Raw genomic sequence first — 18,656 nt, forward strand, 5'->3', positions numbered from 1 at the left:
TGCAATTCATTCCAGTCATTGGCAGCAGAGAACTGGAAGGAAAAGAAAAGTGTTGGCTTTGGGGATGACCAGTGAAATATACCTGCTGGAGCGCGTGCTACAGGTGGGTGCTGCTATCGTGACCAGTGAGCTGAGATAAGGCGGGGCTTTACCTAGAAAAGACTTAAAGATGACCTGGAGCCAGTGGGTTTGTAGTGAGGGCCAGCCAACAAAAGCGTACAGGTCGCAGTGGTGGGTAGTATATGGGGCTTTGTTGACAAAACGGATGGCACTGTGATGGACTACATTCAGTTTGCTGAGAAGAGTGCTGGAGGCTATTTTGTAAATAACATAAGTCAAGGATCTTTAGAATGCACTATTGTAAAGTGGTTGTTCCACTGGATATCATAAGGTGAATCCACCAATTTGTAAGTCGCTCTGGATAAGAGCGTCTGCTAAATGACTTAAATGTAAGGATCGGTAGGATAGTCAGTTTTACAAGGGTATGTTTGGCAGCACGAGTGAAGGAGGCTTTGCAAAATAGAAAGCAGATTCTAGATTTAATTTTGGATTGGAGATGCTTAATGTGAGTCTGGAGGAGAGTTTACAGTCTCACCAGACACCTAGGTTTTTGTAGTTGTCCACATATTCTAGGTCAGAACCGTCCAGAGTAGTGATGCTAGTCAGGCGGGAAGGTGAAGGCAGCAATCGGTTGAAGAGCATGCACTGAGTTTTACTTGCATTTAAAAGCAGTTGGAGGCCTCGGAAGGACTGCTGTACGGCATTGACGCTCATTTGGAGGTTTGTTAGCAGTGTCCAAAGGGCCAGATGTATACAGAATGGTGTCGTCTGCGTAGAGGTGGATTAGAGAATAACCAGCAGCAAGAGCGACAGATATTTACAGAGAAAAAAGTTGGCCCGAGAACTGAACCCTGTGGCACCCCCATAGAGACTGCCAGATGTCCCGACAACAGGCCCTCCGATTTGACACACTGAATTTCTGAGAAGTAGTTGGTGGCGAGGCAGTCATTTGAGAAGCCAAGACTGTCAATCACCGCACTCAGGCTCGAAAGCCTTGGCCAGGTCAATGAAGACGGCTGCACAGTACTGTCTTTTATCCATGGCGGTTATGACATCATTTAGGACCTTGAGCGTGGCTGAGGTGCACCCATGACCAGCTCGGAAACCAGATTGCATAGCGGAGAAGGTAGTGGGATTCGAAATGGTCGGTGATCTGTTTGTTAACATGACTTTTGAAGATTTTAGAAAGGCAGGGCAGGATTAATATAGGTCTATAACAGTTTTGGTCTAGAGTGTCTCCTGCTTTGAAGAGGGGGATGACCGCAGCAGCTTTCCAATCGTCGGGAATCTCAGACGATACGAAAGAGATTGAACAGGCTAGTAATAGGGGTTGCAACAATTTTGGCTGATAATTTTAGAAAGAGAGGGTCCAGATTTTCTAGCCCAGCTGATTTGTACAGGTACAGGTTTTGCAGCTCTTTCAGAACATCTGTGATCTGGATTTGGGTAAAGGAGAAGCTGGGGAGGCTTGGGCAAGTAGCTGCAGGGGGTGCAGAGCTCTTGGCCGGGGTTGGGGTAGCCGGGAGGAAAGCATGGCCAGCCAGAGAGAAATGCTTATTGAAATTCGATTATTGTGGATTTATTGGTGGTGACAGTGTTACCTAGCCTCAGTGCAGTGGGCAGCTGGGAGGTGCTCTTGTTCTCCATGGACTTTAGTGTCCCAAAACCTTTTGGAGTTAGCGCTACAGGATGTAAATTTCTGCTTTAAAAAGCTAGCCTTTGCTTTCCTGACTGACTGCATGTATTGGTTTCTGACGTCCCTTAAGTTGCATATCGCGGGGACTATTTGATGCTATTGAAGTCTGCCACAGGATGCGCTGGTCGAATGTGCTGGTCGAGGGCAGTCGGGTCTGGAGTGAATCAAGGGCTATAACTATTTTCAGTTCAGGTGTATTTGGAGGGCAAGTTGGTCAGGATAATATCTTTGAGGGTGCCCATGTTTACAGATTTAGGGTTGTAACTGGTGGGTTCCTTGATAAATTGTGTGAGATTGAGGGCATCTAGCTTAGATTGTAGGACTTCTGGGGTGTTAAGCATATCCCAGTTAAGGTCACCTAACAGAACGAACTCTGAAGATAGATGAGGGGGCAATCAATTCACATATGGTGTCCATGGCACAGCTGGGAGCTGAGGGGGGGTCTATAACAGGCAGCAACAGTGAGAGACTTATTTCTAAAATTAGAAGCTCGAACTGTTTGGGCATAGACCTGGAAAGTATGACAGAACTTTGCAAGCTATCTCTGCAGTAGATTGCAACTCCTCCCCCTTTGGCAGTTCTATCTTGAAGGAAAATGTTGTAGTTGGGTATGGAAATCTCAGAATTTTGAGTGGCCTTCCTAAGCCAGGATTCAGGCATGGCAAGGACATCAGGGTTGGCAGAGTGTGCTAAAGCAGTGAGTAAAACAAAATTAGGAGGCTTCTGAATTTGACATTCATGAAACCAAGGCTTTTTCGATTACAGAAGTCAACAAATGAGTGCCTGGGGACATGCAGGGCCTTGGTTAGCCTCCATATCACCCGAGGAACAGAGGAGTAGGATGAAGGTACTGCTGAAGGCTAGCGAAACTGGTTGTCTAGTGCGTTGGGGACAGAGAATAAAAGGAGCAGATTGCTGGGTGTGGTAAAATAGATTCAGGGCATAATGTACAGACAGGGGTATGGTGGGGTGCGGGTACAGTGGAGGTAAACCCAGGCATTTTGATAAGAGGTTGCATCTCTGGACATACTAGTTATGCTGGGTGAGGTCACCGCATGTGTGGGAGATGGGACAAAGGAGGTATCTGAGGCATGTTGAGTGGGACTAGGGGCTCCGCAGTAACCTTAAACAATTATAACTATCCTAAATAACAATATACAAGGCCTATTGACATTTCAGAGAGAAAGCAAGGCATAAAGCAATCACAGGTGTTGATTGGGAGAGCTAGCTAAGACAACAGCTAATCAGCTAAGACAACAGGTAAAATGGCGATGAATGGGCAGAGAGGATCAGTTAACTACACACAGGGCCTGATCCGGGGCTAGGGCTGACAGAAACCAAAAAAACAAACAAAATGGAGTACCGTGATTAATGAACAGTCCAGCAGGCATCAGCTATATAGCCAAGTGATCATAGGGTCCGGTGAACAGCAATAGATGAAACCTTAGAAGCCGCTGGGTAGTTGTTACTACCTAGCAAGCGGGAGACATGCGTTTAAAGTTAGCAGGCCAGGGCTTGTAGAAGCACCTGCTCCGACATCTTGCAAAGGCCGGTTGGGGGCACAGCGGATGGAGTTACGTCGGCAGACCAGTTGTGGTGGAATGGCAACGCTTCGTGTCGACAAAAGGGTTCAGGCCAGTTGGCGTAAGAGGCATTGCTGTTGTAGTAATTTTGTTTGCTAGCCTGGAGATGCGCCTGGCTAACTGGTGCTAGCTTTGGGACAGGGGCCTTAGCCACTAGGTATCAGCTAGCTAGCAGCGATAATCCAATGCCAAGGTCCAGAGCTTACAGCAAGGACCCGGTGGAGCAGTGGAATTCTAGCCATGTTGGGGAAGAGTCCGGGAGGCATCGGCTGTGTAGCCGATGTGATCACTGAGCGGGCCGGAAGGTGGGCCTGGCTCATAGCTAGCTTCGGGGCCGGGCCACTCGGTGGCAGCTAGCTAGCTGTGATGATCAGGAGTAATGGTCCAGGGCTTACGGCAGGAATCCGGCGTTGTAGTGGAGAAAACAGTCCGATACTGGCAGGCTGGCAAGTGTTATCCAGGCTAAGAGCGGCTGGTGTCTGTGGAAGTTGAAGGCCGCTAGTAGTGACTGACAATGACTAAATAGCTAGTAGCTGGTTAGCTTCTGATGGAGGTTCTGGCTAAAAGGTCTAAAAATAGCAGATCCATATCAAATTGGGTGAGACGGGTAACCGGAAATAATTTTAAAAAATGGAAAAGAGATTGAAAATAAATTGAAATATATACAAAAAAACATGACAAAATGTACAGGAGAGAACGACATACGTCTGCACTGCTACGCCATCTTGGATCTTTATGAGAGACACAGCCTTAACCATCTCATCCTATAATATGCAAGGCCTGAGGTCATCCGCCTTTGGCCTAAAGAGCAGGAACCTGGACTTTACCAAAATAATCAGAAATAGACATTGCCATCCTACAAGAAACATGGTATAGAGGAGATGGACCCACTGGTTGCCCTCTAGGTTAGAGAGCTCGTAGTCCCATCCACCAAACTTACAGCTGTGAAACAGGGAAGGGACTCAGGGGGTATGCTAATTTGGTAGAGAGCAGACCTAACTCAATCTATTAAATTAATCAAAACAGGAAAATTTTACATTTGACTAGAAGTAAAAGGAAATGATTTCAACAGAGAAAAATGTCCTCCTTTGTGCTACCTACATCCCCCCACTAGAATCCCCATAATTTAATGAAGAAAGCTTCTCCGTCCTGGAGGAGGAAATCAATAATTTACAGGCCCAGGGACATGTACAAGTCTGTGGCGACCTAAATGCCAGAACTGGACAAGAACCTGACAGCCTCAGCACACAGGGGACAAACACCTACCTGGAGGTGACAGCAATCCCTCCCCCATAGGCACAACTACGAAAACATAAATGGGTCACAACTCCTGCAGCTCTTTATGTACAAAGTCAATGGTAGGCTTCGAGTGGACTCCTGTTAGGTACACCTATAGCTCATCTCTTGGCAGTAGTACTGTAGATTACATTATCACTGACCTCAACCCAGAGTCTCAGACCATTCAGTTAGTCCACTGACACCCATATCAGATCACAGGAAAATTGCACTACTTTGCTCAATCATGAGGCATCAAAGCCAAAGGCGCTGAATAATATTAAGAAATGCTATAGATGGGAGAGTACTATGGAAATCTACCAAAAAACAATTAGGCAACGAATTCAATCCCTTCCAGACAATTTCCTGGACATAAAGTCTCACTAATAGTGAAGGTGTAAACTAACAGTAGAAAAATACAACAATCTAGGATCTAAAAATACTTGAATCAGTTGTAGAACCCATTGCCTTTTATAGTTGAGATCTGGGGGTCCACTCACCAACCAAGAAATCACAAAAATTGGACAAACACCAAATTGACAAATTGCATGCAGAATTCTGCAAAAATATCCTCCATGTACAGCGGAAAACACCAAATAATGCAGGCAGAGCAGAATTAGGCCGATAAAGCTAATTATCAAAATCCAGAGAAGAACCTTTAAATTCTACAACCACCTAAAAGGAAGCGATTCCCAAACCTTCCATAACAAAGCCATCACCTACAGAGAGATGAACCTGGAGAAGAGTCACCTAAGAAAGCTGGTCCTGGGGCTCAGTTCACAAACACAGACAGACCCCACAGAGCCCTAAGACAACAAAACATTAGACCCAACCAAATGATGAAACAAAAATAATTCTTGACATACTGGAAAGAAATAAAAAAAAAAGAGCAAACTTGAATGCTATTTGGCCCTAAAACAGAGAGTACACACAGAATACCTGACCACTGTGACTGACCCAAAATTAAGGAAATCTTATACAGACTCAGTGAGCATAGCTTTACGATTGAGAAAGGCCACCGAAGGCAGACCTGGCTCTCAAGAGAAGACGGGCTATGTGCACACCCTAACCCAAAATGAGGTGTAAACAGAGCTGCACTTCCTAACCTGCTGCCAAATGTATGACCAGGTTAGTGTCACATATTTCCCTCAGACTACACAGATCCGCAAAGAATTCGAAAACAAATTTAATTTTGATAAACTCCCATATCTCTCGATCTCTATATGTGAAATACCGGTGTCCAACCACAGCAGCCACAAGGGTAACCAGTGAAGAACAAAGACCATTGTAAATATAACTTATATTTCTGTTTGTTTATTTTTCCCTTTGTACTTTAACTATTTGCACATATGACACTTAAAAGGTCACGTTTCTTGGAGCTTTTGTGAGTAATGTTTACTGTAAATTAGTATTGTTTGTTTCAATATTGTTTATTATCTACATATTTATTTATTTATTTTATTTTTATTTCACCTTTATTTAACCAGGTAGGCAAGTTGAGAACAAGTTCTCATTTACAATTGCGACCTGGCCAAGATAAAGCAAAGCAGTTCGACAACATACAAAAACACAGAGTTACACATGGAGTAAAACAACATACAATCAATGATGCAGTAGAATAAAAAAAAATAATAAAAAAAAAAATAAGACTATATACAATGTGAGCAAATGATGTGAGATAAGGGAGGTAAAGGCAAAAAAATGCCATGGTAGCAAAGTAAATAAAGTATAGCAAGAAAAACACTGGAATGGTAGATTTGTAGTTTGAAGAAAGTTCAAAGATAAAATATAAATAATATGGTGCAAAGGAGCAAAATAAATAAAATAAATAAATACAGTAGGGGAAGAGGTAGTAGTTTGGGCTAAATTATAGATGGGCTATGTACAGGTGCAGTGATCTGTGAGCTGCTCTGACAGCTGGTGCTTAAAGCTAGTGAGGGAGATAAGTGTTTCCAGTTTCAGAGATTTTTGTAGTTCGTTCCAGTCATTGGCAGCAGAGAACTGGAAGGAGAGACGACCAAAGGAGGAGTTGGCTTTAGGGGTGACCAGAGAGATATACCTGCTGGAGCGCGTGCTACAGGTAGGTGCTGCTATGGTGACCAGTGAGCGGAGATAAGGCGGGACTTTACCTAGCAGAGTCTTGTAGATGACCTGGAGCCAATGTGTTTGGCGACGATTATGAAGCGAAGGCCAGCCAACGAGAGCGTACAGGTCGCAGTGGTGGGTAGTATATGGGGCTTTGGTGACAAAACGGATGGCACTGTGATAGACTGCATCCAGCTTGTTGAGTAGGGTATTGGAAGCTATTTTGTAAATGACATCGCCGAAGTCGAGGATTGGTAGGATGGTCAGTTTTACGAGGGTATGTTTGGCAGCATGAGTGAAGGATGCTTTGTTGCGAAATAGGAAGCCAATTCGAGATTTCACTTTGGATTGGAGATGATTGATGTGAGTCTGGAAGGAGAGTTTACAGTCTAACCAGACACCTAGGTATTTGTAGTTGTCCACAAATTCTAAGTTAGAACCGTCCAGAGAAGTGATGCTGGACAGGCGGGCAGGTGCAGGCAGCGATCGGTTGAAGAGCATGCATTTAGTTTTATTTGTGTTTAGGAGCAGTTGGAGACCACGGAAGGAGAGTTGAATGGCATTGAAGCTCGTCTGGAGGGTTGTTAACACAGTGTCCAAAGAAGGGCCAGAAGTGTACAGAATGGTGTCGTCTGCGTAGAGGTGGATCAGAGATTCACCAGCAGCAAGAGCGACATCATTTATGTATACAGAGAAAAGAGTTGGCCCAAGAACTGAACCCTGTGGTACCCCCATAGAGACTGCCAGAGGTCCAGACAGTAGGCCCTCCGATTTGACACACTGAACTCTGTCAGAGAAGTAGTTGGTGAACCAGGCGACGCAATCGTTTGAGAAACCAAGGCTACTGAGTCTGCCGATGAGGATGTGGTGATTAACAGAGTCAAAAGCTTTGGCCAGGTCAATGAATACGGCAGCACAGTAATGTTTCTTATCGATGGCGGTTACGATGTCGTTTAGGACCTTGAGCGTGGCTGAGGTGCACCCATGACCAGCTCTGAAACCAGATTGCATAGCGGAGAGGGTGCGGTGGGATTCGAAATGGTCGGTAATCTGTTTGTTGACTTGGCTTTCGAAGACCTTAGAAAGGCAGGGTAGGATGGATATAGGTCTGTAGCAATTTGGGTCAAGAGTGTCACCTCCTTTGAAGAGGGGGATGACAGCAGCTGCTTTCCAATCTATGGGAATCTCAGACGACACGAAAGAGAGGTTGAACAGGCTAGTAATAGGGGTTGCAATAATTTCGGCAGATAATTTTAGAAAGAAAGGGTCCAGATTGTCAAGCCCAGCTGATTTGTAGGGGTCCAGATTTTGCAGCTCTTTCAGAACATCAGCTGAATGGATTTGGGAGAAGGAGAAATGGGGAGGCTTGGGCGAGTTGCTGTGGGGGGTGCAGTGCTGTTGAATGCAGTAGGGGTAGTTAGGTGGAAAGCATGGCCAGCCGTAGAAAAATGCTTATTGAAATTCTCAATTATAGTGGGCTTATCGGTGGTGACAGAGTTTCCTATCCTCAGTGCAGTGGGCAGTTGGGAGGAGGTGTTCTTATTCTCCATGGACTTTACAATGTCCCAGAACTTTTTAGAGTTGGAGTTGCACGAAGCGAATTTCTGTTTGAAAAAGCTAGCCTTGGCGTTTCTAACTGCCTGTGTGTATTGGTTTCTAACTTCCCTAAAAAGTTGCATATCGCGGGGGCAGTTCGATGCTAATGCAGAACGCCACAGGATATTTTTGTGTTGGTTAAGGGCAGTCAGGTCTGGGGAGAACCAAGGGCTATATCTGTTCCTGGTTCTAAATTTCTTGAAAGGGGCATGCTTATTTAAGATGGTGAGGAAGGCATTTTTTTAAAATAACCAGGCATCCTCTACTGACGGGATGAGGTCAATATCCTTCCAGGATACCAGGGCCAGGTCGATTAGAAAGGCTTGCTCGTTGAAATGTTTCAGGGAGCGTTTGACAGTGATGAGTGGAGGTCGTTTGACCGCTGACCCATTACGGGTGCAGGCAATGAGGCAGTGATCGCTGAGATCTTGGTTGAAAACAGCAGAGGTGTATTTAGAGGGCACGTTGGTTAGGATGATATCTATGAGGGTGCCAGTGTTTGCGGCTTTGGGGTTGTACCTGGTGGGTTCATTAATAATTTGTGTGAGATTGAGGGCATCAAGCTTGGATTGTAGGATGGCTGGGGTGTTAAGCATGTCCCAGTTTAGGTCACCTAGTAGCACGAGCTCTGAAGATAGATGGGGGGCAATCAGTTCACATATGGTGTCCAGAGCACAACTAGGGGCCGAGGGGGGTCTATAGCAGGCGGCAACGGTGAGAGACTTGTTTTTGGAGAGGTGGATTTTTAAAATTAGAAGTTCAAATTGTTTGGGTACAGACCTGGATAGCAGGACAGAACTCTGCAGGCTATCTCTGCAGTAGATTGCAACACCGCCCCCTTTGGTCGTTCTATCTTGTCTGAAAACGTTGTAGTTAGGGATGAAGATTTCAGAGTTTTTGGTGGACTTCCTAAGCCAAGATTCAGACACAGCTAGGACATCCGGGTTGGCGGAGTGTGCTAAAGCAGTGAATAAAACAAACTTAGGGAGGAGGCTTCTAATGTTAACATGCATGAAACCAAGGTTATTACGGTTACAGAAGTCATCAAAAGAGAGCGCCTGGGGAGTAGGAGTGGAGCCAGGCACTGCAGGGCCTGGATTCACCTCTACATCCCCAGAGGAGCAGAGAAGAATAAGTATGAGGGTACGGCTAAAAGCTATAAGAATTGGTCGTCTGTGACGTCCAGAATAGAGAGAAAAAGGAGCAGGTTTCTGGGGGCGATAAAATAGCTTCAAGGTATAATGTACAGACAAAGGTATGGTGGGATGTGAGTACAGAGGAGGTAAACCTAGGCATTTAGTGATAGTGAGAGAGATAGTCTCTAGAAACATCATTGAAACCAGAAGATGTCATAGCATGTGTGGGTGGAGGAACTGAGAGGTTGGATAAGGTATAATGAGCAGGGCTAGAGGCTCTACAGTGAAATAAGCCAATAAACACTAACCAGAACAGCAATGGAGAAGGCATATTGACATTAAGGAGAGGCATGCTTAGCCGAGTGATCAAAGGGTCCAGTGAGATTCAGACAGCTAGCCGGGCCATAGGTAGCAAGCTGGTGGAAGATGGGAGGGAGGTCTGTTTTTAGCCAGCTCGTGCGTTTCCGTCTGTGGGTTAGTGGGGTTCCGTGTGGAAGGGGGGACCTGTCCAAGTTGGCAAAATAGTTAGTTATAGTGGCCCAAGAAAAGTGTCCGATAGACCTATTCAGATCGCAGCCGAAAAGACAGCTAACGATTAGCGGGCCACAGATGGGCGATCAGGTTACGTCGCGACGGAGGGGCCAGTTGGATAACTCCCTCGGGCAGATAACGTCGGTGGTCCAGTCGTGAAGACCCGATGGGGCTCCGGATCGGCAGTAAAACGGGTCAGGATAGGTGAGTTGTAGCCCAGGAGACACTTCAGCTGGCTAGCTCAGGAATAGCCCAGGAGTGGCTGACGGAACTCTTCAGCTGGCTAGCTGGCTAGCTCCGTAATAATGTGTGTTATTTCCGTGACCGACGTTGCCAATAGTCACTCAGGTAGCAGCTAGTTAGCTGCAAGATCCAGGTGTAAATGTCCAGAGCCTGCGGTAGAAATCGGGGAAAGGAGAGAGAATAGGTCCGGTATGCTCTGGTCTGAGTCGCGCTGTACAAAAACTGGCGATAGCTTTTCGAGCTAATGGATAGCTGAGGACAGCTAACCGTGGCTAGCTGAACTTCAACGTTAGCCAGTGAAAATGGCTAACCTCTTGCTAGCTTCTGTTGTGGAATTCAGATGAGGTAAATAATACTTTCTTTTTTAAAATTGGTGAGGCGGGTTGCAGGAGAGTGCTTTGAGGTTGAGTTTTTAGAATTAAAAAAGAATATATATATATATAAAAAGATAAGTGAAGAAAAAAAAAAGAAAAAAAATGTAAATATATAAATACACGGGACACGACAAGAGGAGGGTAGAGGACGTCTGAACTGCTACGCCATCTTGGGGTATATGATATGATATGATATATGTTTCCCATGCCAATAAAGCCCTTAACTTCTTTGGGATAGGGGGCAGTATTTTCACGGCCGGATAAAAAAAAAACGTACCCGATTTAATCTGGTTACTACTCCTGCCCAGAAACTTGAATATACATATAATTATTGGCTTTGGATAGAAAACACCCTAAAGTTTCTAAAACTGTTTGAATGGTGTCTGAGTAGAACAGAACTCATATGGCAGGCCAAAACCTGAGAAGATTCCATACAGAAAGTGCCCTGTCTGACAATTTGTTGTCCTTCTGTTGCATCTCTATCGAAAATAGAGCATCTGTGCTGTAACGTGACATTTTCTAAGGCTTCCATTGGCTCTCTAAAGCTGCCAGAAAGTGGAATGGGGTGTCTGCCGTCTCTGGGCAAAGTACAGCAGCAGAATTTGTAAGTGGTCAGCCTGGGGACAGTGAGACTGGAGATGGAGACTACTCCATTTTTTTCTTTCAGCCTTTGAATGAATACAACGTTGCCCGGTTGGAATATTATCGCTATTTTACGAGAAAAGTAGCATAAAATTGGATTTTAAACAGCGTTTGACATGCTTCTAAGTACGGTAATGGAATATTTTGAAATCTTTTGCCACGAAATGCGCGTCACCCTTCGGATAGTGACCTGAACGCACAAACAAAACAGCGGTATTTGGATACAACTATGGATTATTTGGAACCAAAACAACATTTGTTGTTGAAGTAGAAGTCCTGGGAGTGCATTCTGACGAAGAACAGCAAAGGTAATCCAATTTTTCTAATAGTAATTCTGAGTTTAGTGAGCCCCAAACTTGGTGGGTGTCAGATTAGCTAGCCTGTGATGGCCGAGCTATGTACTCAGAATATTGCAAAATGTGCTTTCACCGAAAAGCTATTTTAAAATCTGACATAGCGATTGCATAAAGGAGTTCTGTATCTATAATTCTTAAAATAATTGTTATGTATTTTGTGAACGTTTATCATGAGTAATTTAGTAAATTCACTGGAAGTTTGCGGTGGGTATGCTAGTTCTGAACATCACATGCTAATGTAGAAAGCTGTTTTTTGATATAAATATGAACTTGATTGAACAAAACATGCATGTATTGTATAACATAATGTCCTAAGAGTGTCATCTGATGAAGATCAAAGGTTAGTGCTGCATTTAGCTGTGGTTTGGGTTTATGTGACATATATGCTTGTTTGGAAAATGGCTGTGTGATTATTTGTGTCTATGTACTCTCCTAACATAATCTAATGTTTTGCTTTCGCTGTAAAGCCTTTTTGAAATCGGACAATGTGGTTAGATTAACGAGTCTCATCTTTAAAATGGTGTAAAATAGTTGATTGTTTGAGAAAAGTTAATTGTGGTATTTTAGTTGGTTTTGTATTTCGCGCCGTGCAATGCCATTGGCTGTTGGCTAGGGGTTCCGCAGGCGGAACAGGGTTCCGCTAGCGGAACATCTGTCCTCAACAGGTTAAATTGAATTGAGAGCGCGAGAGAGACCGCGAGACACACTTCGAGACAGAGGGAGGGCAGGGCAGTGACAAGGTCAACATCATGACAACTACCACTGATTATAAGGGTTGAAACCATGCCCTTAACCCCAAACCTCTTCTAAAGCCTTACCCTGATGCCAAAAGGCTGTCCAGGTCTTTTGAGTAAAACTTTGCGGTTCTTGCCAGTGTTCTTGTGGGATACTTGAATAGTTCTCCTCTTGGTGTCAGACCAGTAGACCATGTCATTGAAGACCATTACAGAGAAGGGACTGGGCATTTCAGTCAGCTGCAGAAGCTTTGGTGAAGACAGACAAGAGCAAAAAGAAATGTCTTAAACGACTCAGATTCAAAGTTTACAGTAAAATTCATATCTAGACATTCCATGTTTACTGTAAAGAGTATAACCATAATTCATGTTAACTGCAGTGTTACCCTGACATCGTGTCCTTCCAGGGATACAGAGCCGATGCACTGCAGTTTTTCATCTGCCCAGTAGATTCGGTCAGTGAGAGTGTCCACAGAAAGACTGACTGGCCAGCTGAGACCACTAGTCAACACCACCTTCCTCTCAGAGCCATCCATCCCTGACCGCTCTATCTGGGGATCGCTACCAACCTCTGACCAGTACATCAACCTGGGAGAGAAAGAAAAACGATTAGTCTACATCAGGGGTAGGCAACTCTGGTCCTGGAGTGCCCAGGGAACTTCAAGTTTTTCATTTAACCAACCTGGAAGACCAGGTGTGGACTTTAGGCAATCATTAAACTGATCAATTAGCTCAGTTGGGACAATATGCTGCAGTACCTGTGGCACTCCAGGAACAGGGTTGCCCACCGCTATCAGTCTACCAACATCTGTCCTACAGTCCACAACTTCAGACGAGTTTATGCTTTATTATATTCTACTAAATCTTTATGCCAACACCTCACCCACCCTTTGTGGCAGCAGCCCTTTTACATGTGATATGTTTTATGACTGCGGCAAAATGAATTGCCTCTGAGGACATTTAAGTTCTGAATACTGGCTAGAACAATTAAACATGTAAGGGGGAGGTGTGTTTTTACAACATACTCAAGTTAATAACATGTCTCCCTTCAGGCTCAACCAAGCAGAGTGAGGTTCTAGAAGGACAGACTTTCATACTAACTTCTAAACAGGTGGACTACAGGGAGCGTCTATCATAAGACTGAATTAGACCATTTTGATTATGAAACATTGTCCCCACCATTTACAAACCAACCACATTGGGAACCTAAGTTGGAGTCAGTGTCAAACTACACAGACTCTAGGGCCTCCCGAGTGACGCAGAGGTCTAAGGCATTGCATCGCAGTGATAGCTGTGCCGCTAGAGATCCGGATTCAAGTCCAGGCTCTGTCGCAGCCCGGCTACGACCGGGAGACGCACGCAGCAGTGCACAATTGGCCCAGCGTCGTCTGAGTTAGGGGAGGGTTTGGCCGGCAGGGATGCCTTGTCCCATTGCGCTCTAGCGACTCCTGTGGCAGGCCGGGCGCATGCACGCTGACACGGTCGCCAAGAGAACAGTGTTTCCTCCGACGCATTGGTGTGGCTTGCTTCCGTGTTAAGCGGGCATTGTGTCAAGAAGCAGTGCGGTTTGGTTGGGTTTCGGAGGACGCACGGCTCTCGACCTTTTCCGCTCCCGAGTCCGTACTGGAGTTTCGGTGATGAGATGAGACTAACTACCAATTGGATACCATGAAATTGGGGAGATAAATGATAAAAAAAGAACTATACAGACTCTTATACATAGGGATGTGGTTTCATTTTCACAATTTGGACCCATTGTACTTGTCATGGTTTATGGGCTGAATCATTGTATGATTACTTGTGGATTTTATAGAAATTGCATGAAATTCCATATTTTAGTTTTAATTGGATTGAATTATAGTTGTCTATATAAGCATTGTTTGAAGCTCAGTTATATTCAAATCACCCTACCATCATATCTAAGCCAATGACCCCGTGAGATGAATATTCGCAAATCAACTTGGGAGGTACACAACACTCCCTGCCTCATGAGTCGTCCGTTATCGAGAACCACATACCAGATTTTTTAACAGGGTTGTTAGGAATTTAGTTGAGTATTTATTGCGGCTTCCTAGCTCAAATTCTAGATGGATTAAAACGTGACTACAGCATCCATAAAGTGATTTAGTAAATGCCAGCATTACTAAATTTGTAGCTGCAACAGTGATTAAATGTATAATTAAATTGCTCTCACATACCAATTTCTGTCCAATAACAAAGCAGCTAGCGAACTTCCTTGCCTGCTATAGCCAGTAACTTGTCCCAAGCCACATTTTAACTGAATGGGAACTTGCCTGCCAGCCCATTTGATAGAAGCCAAATACATTTGATTGACATCTAAGAGATCTGCTAACTGTGGACAGCCGTTCAAGCTCACCCACTCCAATGACATCCTCCTAGCAGCTAGCTAACGTCAGGCTCCATGTTTTTAGCACCTTTTATTTTGACAAAGACATTGGAGACTTAAGTCTCTTTTCCAAATGCACCCTGTATAATACAGTGTAAAAACATGCATTATACACTACACAAAAATACAAAAAAAGTCATGGGAAGCACAAATAAAAGTTAAATTCCACCACAAATAAGTCCAATCAATACTTTAAATTGCCTGTACAGCACCAGAACATCAAGATTACATGTATTTAGAATTTTGTTCCAGCAATACGGTGCATTAAAACTAAAAGCACATTACCCAGCTCAGTGGAGACCCTAGGAACCTCAAGAGTTAACCAATCCTGAGAACAGGTTAGGCAACTCAGGGGTCTATACTTCAACAGCAAAGTTAGATAAGACAGACATTTATGAAGTGGCATTGTAATCAAATAGGAGTAATGTAGAGACCTACCTGTCTTTTCAAGTCCAGACAACTTATTTTTCAGAAGAGTGATGAGTATCAACATTGTTGCCTGTAACTAAACGAAGGGCACTATGGAAGATGGCAAATGTTTAAGAGCAGTAGCAGCTGCACATTGACAAAGAACAGATAAGGATGACTGAATATCTGCTTCCTTCTGCTTAGAGAAAGGCACAATTTGTTTCTATAGAAAAATAACTAAATCTTAGCTTTTTAACTAGATCTATATGTTTAAATGTGAAATCCATATCAATCCAAATGCCTAAGTATGAGGGGAAACTTTCGATTGGAGAACATCTGAGCAAACATGTAACCTGAAACATTCTAAATAGTTTAACATGAATTACATTTAAGTTTTAAAGCAGCAAGGGATTCCTGCATAGCTATACAATCTGATTGTAGTTTTGATACAGCCATAGCAACCATCGGGGCAATAACATCTCATTTGCAGTCACTGTATATAGACTGTTTTCTTTTTTCTACTGTATTATTGACCATGTTTTGTTTATTCCATGTGTAACTCGTGTCGAATTGCTATGCTTTATCTTGGCCAGGTCACAGCTGAAAATGAGAACTTGTTCTCAACTAGCCTACCTGGCTATAAAGGTGACATAAAAATAAAAAATAAAAACATATCAGTGGAGGCTCCTCAGGAGGAAGGGGATGACCATCAGTTAATTTCATAAAAATACAATTTGAAACATTTAAGTTATATTTTTGGGATACAACTACACTAAATATATTCACTTCACTATATCATGTAATAAACAGTTTCGCCTCATGGTGTAGCCAGAGGACAGCTAGTTTCAGTCCAGTGGCTACATTGACTTCCAATACAAAACCTAGGAGGCTCATGGTTCACCCCCTTCCATAGATGTACACAGTAATTATGACAACTTCCCGAGGACGCCCTCCAACTTAAAGCTCTTGCAGCATGAACTGAAGTTGCCCGCCCAATCAAAGGATCAGAGAATAAATCTAGAACTGAAAGCATAAGCTATAGCTAGCACTGCAGTGCATGGTGAGCAGTTGACGCAGAGACAATAGTTGATATGCATAGTTAATAAACAGTAAGTAGCAGCAGTGCAAATAGTCCGGACAGCCATTTCATTAAGTGTTCAGTCTTACGGCTTAGGGGTAGAAGCTGTTAAGGAGCCTTTTGGACCAAGACTTGCCATGCGGTAGCTGGAGTCTGAAATTGTTTTGGGCCTTCCTCTGACACTGCCTAGTATAGAGGTCCTGGATGGCAGGAAGCTTGGCCCCAGGGATGTACTGGGTTGTACGCACTACCCTCTGTAGCTCTTTACTGTTGGATGGCAAGCAGTTGCCATACCAGGCAGTGATGAAACTGGTCAGGATGCTTTCAATGGTGCAGCAGTACAACTTTTTGAGCGTCTGAGGACCCATGACAAATCTTTTCAGTCTCTTGAGGGGAGTAAGCATCATCTTGCCCTCTTCACAACTGTCGAGATGAGGATTATTTAAGATACTGTTTGAAGAGGTAGGTTTTCAGAAGATGGACAGGGAGTCTGCTGACCTAGCTTCAGGGGGAAGCTGGTTCCACCATTAGGGTGCCAGGAAAGAGAAGAGCTAGGACTGGGCTGAGCAGGAGCTGCCCTTCCATAGGGTTGGAGTGTATGGTTTGAGCATATACAATGTAGTCTACCTCAGGTGAACAAAACCTTGACTAAGCGTGCCAGTTATTGACAAATAGAAATAAAATGGCGACTAAATGCATCAATGGCCTTTTTCCCCACAAAATGAGGCCAGTGTGAATTATTTTGTTGGGTCTGAGAGGAGGAAGTAGAACCCTTCAGTGATTCGACAGTTTCAGAATATTGCCAGGTTCCCATTACAATCTGAATGAGGGGTTACGTACATCAGCCTTTATGATTTGTTTTACACAATGATTCCTCAGTTGCTTAAAAGCTTGCCAGTCCAGGCCTAAGCCTGTATTCCCTGTGTTCCTGGCCTTGGCCCAAGCATCATCTCTTTATGAATGACTTTAGGTAATTGCGGAGTGTACCAGGCATTCAATCTACCTTTAACCCTTATTTTTTTGAAGGGAGCATGATTTTCCACAACAGTATTGAAGACATCTGCAAAAAGGCTCAATACAAAATCAGATTCCAGATAGGTGAAATACAATCAAGGTCACTAAAATAAATAGAAGGTAAAAAAAAAGACTTGCATGAATTTCTTAAAATTCCTTTGTGATGACTTGAGGCTTAGATGTCTATTCTAACAACAAACAACTGGGTAATGTCACTGTCTTGGGCGAAGACCCCAGTAGAAAAAAAATTCTCTGGTGTATTTGTTAAAATGAGATCAATCAGTTGACTTAAGGTCCATTACATTTACATTTACATTTTAGTCATTTAGCAGACGCTCTTATCCAGAGCGACTTACAGTAGTGAATGCATACATTTCATACAATTTCATACATTTTTTTTTTTTTTTTTTTGCTGGCCCCCCGTGGGAAACGAACCCACAACCCTGGCGTTGCAAACACCATGCTCTACCAACTGAGCTACAGGGAAGGGCCATGTATGCTTAGTCACCAGCTGGGTTAGGTTTAGACCATTACAATATCTATTAGATTGTCTGAAGCCTGCATTTCCCAATCAATTTAGGTCACCCATGATATTCACTTATGATTTACTAAGTGACAAAATAGTTAACTTTGAGTGCACAAAGGTAAGCAGAGGAAGGACTGTATACCCCTATAACAGTTATGGGTAAATGTTTTCCCAGACAAAGACTTAAAGAGTAGCTCAAATATTTTGGAAAGGGAAATACATTTCAGTAGAGAGATGATTTTTTAAAATAAAAATGGCCACTCCACCACCATGGCTGTCAGCTCTGAACACATATCCCTCAATATCAGATGTCCCAAGAGATCAGTGTTTCAGTCAATACCAGAATGACTAGATTTGTTTGTATAGCCCAGATCGTGATGTAATCCAGTTCAGGAACTGAGCTCCTAATGTTCAGATGCATCAACCAAGTCCTTTACGATGTTTAAAGTCACATGCAGTCTCCAACTCAAACAAGCTGCATTCAATAGGCGGTTGTAGTCCTTGTCTGATGGTTGATATTTTTGGTAAGGCTATAAGATTATATAGAACTGTACCATTTGGTCTATCTCTATTCATAGAGGAAGGAGACAAAATTTGAATTACTTTTCCAAGGTTAGCACCACAGGCCCCTGAAGCCACAGCCAATGAGGAACTCCGAGAAACCGATGGAACGTTATAAACTGACTTACACAGGCAACAGCCCAAGCACTTTACATGATTTGAAAATCAAGGGGGTATTTAAGTTCATGGGATTCACATTTTAACTAAAAGCACTGGGGAAGCAGACCACAGTGGGCTCTTTCGAGCCAACCATCGCAGATCTAACAGTGGAGTTCAAACGAATGGGTACAAGATTACAACTGACAACACCCCTGGCAGTACAGACAACAGTACAACGACAACACTTAGAAA

The 18,656-nt window shown here is 43.7% G+C and overlaps 1 protein-coding gene across 1 annotated transcript in view; it reads right to left on the reverse strand.

The window, feature by feature from the left end:
• LOC145850292 (low-density lipoprotein receptor-related protein 2-like) overlaps positions 1–18,656 on the reverse strand; it is a 58,960-nt gene that overhangs the window by 10,179 nt on the left and 30,125 nt on the right. Inside the window, exons 12-13 of the mRNA XM_045694267.2 lie at positions 12,698–12,899; positions 12,396–12,560 (exon numbers count right to left, since the gene is read on the reverse strand). Of these exons, the coding sequence (XP_045550223.2) occupies positions 12,396–12,560; positions 12,698–12,899 (367 nt within the window). The remainder of the gene's footprint in view (positions 1–12,395; positions 12,561–12,697; positions 12,900–18,656) is intronic.

Source organism: Salmo salar, chromosome 01 (genome assembly GCF_965601325.2).
Source record: "Salmo salar chromosome 01, fSalSal1, whole genome shotgun sequence".
In the NCBI taxonomy this organism is placed as follows: domain Eukaryota; kingdom Metazoa; phylum Chordata; class Actinopteri; order Salmoniformes; family Salmonidae; genus Salmo; species Salmo salar.